Consider the following 7500-nt stretch of genomic DNA (forward strand, 5'->3'; position numbering starts at 1 on the left):
GTTGGCCTGATGTTGCACGTCGTGCCCTTGGACAAGACACATCCTCTGCATCGTCTCAGTCCACCCAGCTGTAACATGGGTACCAGCTTGTGCTGGGAGTGACCTGCGATGGACTGCTGTCTACGACTCTCATCCACTTAGCACCACAGAAACCAGACATGAGCGCTGGCCCAATTCAACTCCATGGATAGGAATTGATTAACTACTTAGCACTATTTAAGACTAACCAACTGGCACGAATTTAGTGTGTGTGTGTGTGACACAAATGGTGAAGAATATGTACACACATGGCACGTGTGCTCATGGTGTACTGCTACCTACATACTGTACATGTGCCAGTGTGTGAGGGTTTCACTGCGAGTGTGTGTGCTCCACAGGTCCGGTGGTTGCAGGGGTTGTGGGGACTAAAATGCCACGCTACTGCCTCTTTGGGGACACAGTCAACACCGCCTCCCGCATGGAGTCTACGAGCGAAGGTATCGGCACACACAGACCTTCACACACATACACACACATCAGCTGCACTTGGCAGGTCCCATTCTATATGCTAAGAAGCCTGTCTTTACAATTTCCCTATTTAATCCTTATATATATGCTAATCATACCTCCAATTCACACCCTCCACCACTTCCTATCTCCCTGTAGCTGGTTTAAGGTCAATACTAAAAAGGACAGGAGGTATGATGAAACTCTTGTGTGTGTGTGTGTGTGTGTGTGTGTGTGTGTGTGTGTGTGTGTGTGTGTGTGTGTGTGTGTGCGCTCCCAGCCATGAAGATCCAGTGTAGCTCCACTACGTACTACCTGCTGGAGGAGATAGGGGGGTACCTGCTGCACTGCCGAGGTGTCCTTCAAGTGAAGGTGAGTGTCTCACGCACACACACACACCGCACACACACACACATACTGTACATGCTACAGTATGAGCAAATCAGGCCCCAAACATAATACTGAATTGCACATACAAACACACACACACAGAAATACAATTGCATACACAAACACACACACAGGCACGCACCCACACACACAGGCGCGCACACACACACACACACACACACACACACACACACACACACACTTACTTGCACCTCTTTTCCAGGGCAAGGGTGACATGGTGACCTACTGGCTTGATGGGAAGCTCCCAGTAGCCCTGAGTAAGGAGAAGCTCTCGGCCCTGGAGCAGGATTCAGGCTCGACCTTTGTTACCAGTAACAACAACCAAAACAACAACAGCAGGAGCAGCAGCACACTCAACACACTCAGCAGCAGTGGCAGCAGCAGCACCTTAATCTCTTAAAGTCGGTTTAGCGCTTGTGCAGTCACATTAGAATACATTGGACTCGGTCGTAATGGCATATCATGCTTTGGACTATAGACCTTTAGTTTGTCCATATCATTACAAATCACCTCTATGTATCTGCTATACGTTATACATACATTTTGTTTATAAGTCTTCTCACCCGTAGCAAAACCAAAACTGTGTATCAGTATTTGATGTGTCTTATCAGTACAGTATATCTGCTATTTGCTGATGTGCATGTTGACCTATTTTATTTATTCTCCCATCAATGCACTGAATGTATGCTTTGTCTCTGTTCTTGTACACATTGGTGTGTCGTTGGGGCAAGGCAAATGAAAGTGAGATTAAAATGGCCGCGGCGGCAGGGTTGTGTGAGAACAGTCCGTAGCATGTGGTATGAAGGCTGCTACAGTATATGCACAGATGATGCTACAGGGCAGATCCAGTGACCATTTGCCTGATGAAGACCCAGTAGGGTCGAAAACGTTGCATTTTTTTCATTAAACGGGAGCAATTTATCAGTGTTGCAGACATTACAATCCTTTCTTCAGATCCAGTGATCACCATGAGCCTGACTGCTTATAGTTAGTAGCCTGTCTGTTTTTATATCTGTGGCTTGACTTTATCTGTGTAAATAAACAGGTGTCACTAAGCTTTGCTGTCTGCAATATATTTAACACACACAGAATGTTTAGATCTACATGTTCATGATTATATATATTTTTAAAAATAGCGTGTATCAACAGCCCAAACTAAATGTTGAGTGAAATGAAATGAATGAAATGGGAATGTTTCAAAGGATGAGAGGAGTATCATCTAAGGGACTCAAGTCTCAGAAATAGAAATGTGTGACAGGTTGGTAAGAGGGACAGATGAGGAGAATGACACTGAGCTAGGAGTAGGAGTGGACTAGTGCAGCTCGTACTAAAAGCCTGCATTGTATCATTGCAGCAGCTACCCCTCCGTCTCCATGTGTGTGTGTGTGTGAGCTGCACAATATGAATGCTCTTACAATAGTGATGAGAGGCCTCTATTCAGCTCACCCTTCACATCCTCATGATGACCACATGTGTGTGTGTGTGTGTGTGTGTGTGTGTGTGTGTGTGTGTGCTGCTTTAAATTAATTAATCATACATAATCAGCCTCGCTCACATCCTTGAGAGCGTCTGTGAATTAGATGCGTGAACAACACAAGGACCAGACACTCATTCAATTAGCACGGCTACTGTGTGTGTGTGTGTGTGTGTGTGTATGTGTGTGTGTGTGTGTGTGTGTGTGTGTGTGTTTGGACATGTGGATGCACACACATGAAAGGGCTTCAGAACTCCAACCACTCATACCATTAGCATTACTAAGAGCTGTGTGTGTGTGTGTGTGTGTGTGTGTGTGTGTGTGTGTGAAAAGAGGGAGAGGAAGCGAAGGGTAATAAATATAGGTGTATGCATGAATGTGTGTGTAAGAACTGCAAATTATAACTATAGGAAATACAACAAATAAAAATAATCTTTAACCTCCACACTTTATGAAAACACTAGAATGTTGTCATTGTTACTCTATTGCTATGCCATTATATCACTATCTGCTGTTATTGTACTTATTGGTGAGTCAATAACTTGTGTTGTCACTTCATAGTGAGGTCCTGATGTAGCAGTGAATTAAGAAACCCATTCAACTGGTAGTTGTAGTTGGAAATAAGTTAAAAACCATCACCAAGGGCATGAGATTGGTTCACAGGGAACTATTTCTACATATACTGCTAAAATGTTTGTCTAACCTGTACTATCAGTTGAATGCATAAGTGTTAAAGAGTCACTTCACCCCATAACTCCACCCACTTCACATTTCTGAAAACGGCTTTCAAAATGGGCGAGACGTTCTGAAATTTGGAGAGAGAGTGCAGCACTGCTGCAACCAATCAACCATGGTGATTTCGTGTCAATCTGGGAATGAGTGCTGCAGACATGGCTTATCACAGGTAGGCTAATCAGGGCAGCAGGTGTTGGGGCGTTTCAGTCCTAATTTGTAACGACCCGGTGACGTAGTGTCGGACTAGAAGTGCAGGACAACGTCAGCATTCCAATAGTGTTTTGGACCAACATGCCATGGCATGTTTTCAAACGGTAGTATGCGCGAGAGAGCAATATTTCCAATACAAAATCAGACGAAATGTTACTTTTGTCGAGAAACACGATTTTTGTCAATATTAACCCTGGTAATAGTACAGTTCACCACTTATGAGTATTTTCAATCAATCAACAGCTCAAAAAACCTATTTTACGGTGCAGTGACCCTTTAACGTTAGTGTAAACACACAGTGCATTCCGAGGGTTTTTAGACCCTTTCATTCTTTTGTCATATTTCAGACTCAATCAACTAACTTTTCTTATAAATCTAAACACAACAGCCTAGGCTACAGCCCGGTGACAATGCATAAACAAAAATTGTGGGGTGTTTTCTTAATTTGCTAAAATACCACCATGTAGGAATTCTCCTTTTCATAAATATTCAATGTGCTGGATACCCATTTACCACTAAGTGGTACAGGATGTCAAAAAACAACTAAAAAATGTCCACGCTCCTACCCATTACAACGTTAAATAGTCATCAGACCCACTATTCTCTGCATGCGAGTCAGTGTAGCATCAAAATGAGTTGAAAGCCATTATTGAAAGATAAGAGAAACACATTATGTTGCTTTAAAAATGTCAGAGAACAGTAACAGCCAGTAGAAGGCTCAGAGAGAGAACATTCATGACTGACTTTGTAGAAAAACTGCAGTGGACAAATAAACTGCAGACCGTTTTATTGTTCAGCAGATGTGGCAACATTACTGAGTCAGACAGCGTTTCTGGGATAGATTTGACAGAGATTTATCCCTCTATTTGCTGATTGGATCCCAATTGTCCCTGGGATCTGCATCAATTTGTACAAAGTGCAACAAAAATGTTCAGGTTGATGTAAGCTGCACTCTTCTTGTTTTGTCTGGCATCTGTGATCTATATTGTACATGATGGGGTGTTGCACTAAGATGCATTCTAAAAGGGATTGACATATGTTCAGTAAAAAACTCAGATCTTCAATAAATTAGAAGTTTCAAAACATAACTGCACCAGTCTCATCTGTTCATAAGGGCACAATGGATCAACATCCCTCCAGCTTGGAAAATGTGTGACTGTGCTGTTGTGTATGCACATAACACACACCTGTTGTTCATTTGGCAGCTCATACAGTGTCCAGATCACTTCATTCTCGTGCTGCGTCAGATTGTCTGTCTGCGTTTGTGATGACATAGTCCCTGCAGGAAACTCCATTTCCCAGAAGTCTCTGGGGCTTCAGGTTCCACCCACAGCAGTGAGACTTTCCAGAGTCGCTTCCCTGCAACCGTAGATCACAAATCCCCAGGCCAGCAATACACACACTGCCAGCAACTGTGGACACAAATATGACAGTCTGGTGAGAGAGCCTACTACATTACATCACACAAATGTGACACTTGCAAACAAAGACTGCTAACTATGGGAACAAACATAAAACGTAAGGTAGAGGCCACATGTGATCTATCAGCCTAATGTGTGTATTAAAATACATACCTGTATTGCATGTGCAACCAAATTAATTGCACTCTGGTTAAATCTCTGTGTTATGTACATGATAACATGTGTCTGACATTTCAATTATAAAATCAATCAACTTCTTAATACTTAAAGCAATGTCTAATGGCTCCTTTTTATTTCATGACTTTTCTCCCAACTCTGCACTGGACGCACTCAGGCGACGTTGATGCAGACCCTACACTTTTCTAGTATTTTTCAGAGTCGGATTTTTTAGCGCCCCAATAGGGCGCTATATTCTTTATACAGAGGCGCCCTCTGGCGACCAAATGTGCGAAGGAAATCCACTGCGGAGTTACCATGGCTACTAGTCGTGGGCATGGGCCATAAACTAATGAGACATTTTGATGTTGCTGCATCAAGCGCCATAACTTCGCAGGCAGAGTGAAGAAGTATTCATGGAGGATGACCACAAATTAAGCTAAATCAAGCTACTCAGAGAGAGGCGTTGGTATATTGGTGCAGCTATGTATGTTATGACCAATTCACCTGGCAAGGCTAGAAATGCACATTAACGTACCCTAACGTAACATCAATGTTAAATGTCACTGTTCATGGTTAGGCTACTTAATCTGCTGTTATGTTTGTCCAACTGTCAATCTTGCTTTTTTTTTAAAAAAAAATAATAGTAGTAGTAGTAGTAATAAACCTTTACATAGGAGCGTTTTTGAGTAGCCAAAACTTCCATGTTAACAGTTCATGTTCATCTACTGACTTCAGCTGAGAGCTAGCACTATGCAAGAGAATCAAACTCACAAAGGTGTACACTCTGTCCACATTCCTCTGACTGACGCTGTACATGACTGACTCTTTTCAGCTTCTTGGCACAAGCAGATGATGCTACCTCCGCGTATGGTCTGACACAAAATAATTGTTTGTTTGACTATCTGCGTTAGCTCATGGTTTAGCTAGGTTTATCTGTCGACGGTCTTCTTCGTCAAATCTAACGATGGTTAGCAACAAAATCTTAGGTCCAGTTACCGCCACCTGCTGGTGTCATTCGATATGGAACCCCTCAAGCTGGTCCCTTGATGGTCTACCCTAAATTTGCGAAACAGGCGATTCTCGCTGTGTTCACTAAATGTCACAATGCAAATGTCACTTCATTATTTCCTTAAATGCTTTAAAATGTCATGATATTGGTTATTTTATTTTTCCCCATTAAAGTATCAGGCATTTGTAGCCACACTTGCTTATGGATTGGCTTCCTGTCTACCCTGTCCTCTATTTAGATAGTTATTTCACAGCTAACCCATCTTTAGAGGACAAAGTTAGTAAGCAAGGTAGGCCAGTGGTAGTCTATGGACTATGAGGCTTTTTGCTTCCCCTTGGGAATTAGGCTTGCAGTTTCCATGTAGCCTATGATTTATTTATGATGACTATGGCATATGGCACTGTCCCAATACATTTACATTTCCAGTAACACATTGAATAATACTCTCAGTTTTCACTGTTACATATTGAAACAGTAGCCAACATGCTTATCAGTAAGCTACATTTCAACTTAAGCCATGACATAACAGATTTCACTCAGCATGTTACTACCTGTGTGTTAGTGTCTGCAGTAGGCCTACTGGATGGATAGGATTACTGCCCTTGGGCCAGCGTTTCTTGTTTGTCAGAGTGCTTCACTGCTGAGATGCACCTACTGGCTTTCATTTATCACTTCAACTGCAGCTGCATGTGAAACTTCCCTATCTGTGTTTTGGCAAAAGCGTAATTATGCCAGCAGTCAAAATGGAAACCATTATCAACTGCACAAGGGCAAAGAGACAAAGAGGTCTAATAGAGCAACCTAGTAATAATGAGGCTACATTGTAAGCAATTTTAAGCAATTTAGGCATGTAGGCCTATATATAGGTAGCCTACTGTATGTGTGTGTGTGCTTAATTTATAACGGTTTTTATTTGGTTGGTTATAGGCTGGATAGATTCTGCACACTGTGTCTGGCCTGAACAGTGGAACCCCGTCGTCTAGTCTACTGCAGAGATCCATCCACCAGAAAAAAAGGGGCAGTGAGAGGGTACACGGACCGCCGAGCTCGAGCATTTGACTGGACATTACACATTCATCATCGACGCGCACGCATTAGGACCCAGCGGTGCTGAATCCGTGTTGCTGCTGCGCACACAGACGGCCGTTCGCCCGAGGCATAGGGCGCGCTCTTCTTGCAGCAGCCATGCTGCTCTAATAATTCAATACACACAGAGCACTCGCCGCCAAACGGTCCTCGCTCTCGTCAGGTGAACGCCACACGAGACGGCGGATTCTGCGTCACCTTGCGGATTCCCTCATCTCCCGAGGTTGACTGGTGGGGGTCTGCGCATGCGAGGTTATAGGGGAGACTTGAGAGGCCACCTATACTGACAACTGCACACGAGATAAATCAGTGTTGCCGGGGAACTGGTTGGGATGAAAATGGACTCTCTTGACTGACGAGCAGACCTGCTGTCATCAATTTGGCACCCTGTCCAGTAATCAACGCAGAATTGCTTTGAGAAGGGCGGGTGCTGTCCTCGCATCCCATTAATTTGTGTGTCTGTGTTATGTGTGCGTCTGCTGTGACGTATGTCTTTGTGGACCAGCCTA

At 43.4% G+C, this 7500-nt stretch overlaps 2 protein-coding genes and 1 long non-coding RNA gene across 4 annotated transcripts in view; 2 read left to right on the plus strand and 1 right to left on the minus strand.

The window, feature by feature from the left end:
- The window catches only part of LOC134060462 (atrial natriuretic peptide receptor 1-like), a 15667-nt gene extending 14031 nt beyond the window's left edge, over positions 1-1636 (plus strand). The window contains exons 21-24 of the mRNA XM_062517191.1: positions 378-476; positions 767-858; positions 1100-1208; positions 1629-1636. Coding sequence (XP_062373175.1) covers positions 378-476; positions 767-858; positions 1100-1208; positions 1629-1636 — 308 coding nt within the window. The remainder of the gene's footprint in view (positions 1-377; positions 477-766; positions 859-1099; positions 1209-1628) is intronic.
- Positions 1637-4086: 2450 nt separating this feature from the next.
- On the minus strand, positions 4087-5832 carry LOC134059925 (uncharacterized). The gene is made up of 2 exons (XR_009935092.1): positions 5668-5832; positions 4087-4728 (listed from the first exon to the last, which is right to left on the minus strand). It is a non-coding gene; the product is annotated as an uncharacterized LOC134059925 (long non-coding RNA).
- Positions 5833-7139: 1307 nt separating this feature from the next.
- The window catches only part of LOC134059913 (serine/threonine-protein kinase DCLK2-like), a 10719-nt gene continuing 10358 nt past the window's right edge, over positions 7140-7500 (plus strand). For both annotated transcript variants that reach the window (XM_062516464.1, XM_062516465.1), the window contains exon 1: positions 7140-7500. This exon is cut by the window's right edge and continues 635 nt beyond it. The gene's annotated coding sequence lies outside the window, so the exon portion shown is untranslated.

The sequence above is a fragment of the Sardina pilchardus genome, chromosome 16 (genome assembly GCF_963854185.1).
Source record: "Sardina pilchardus chromosome 16, fSarPil1.1, whole genome shotgun sequence".
Classification (NCBI taxonomy): domain Eukaryota; kingdom Metazoa; phylum Chordata; class Actinopteri; order Clupeiformes; family Clupeidae; genus Sardina; species Sardina pilchardus.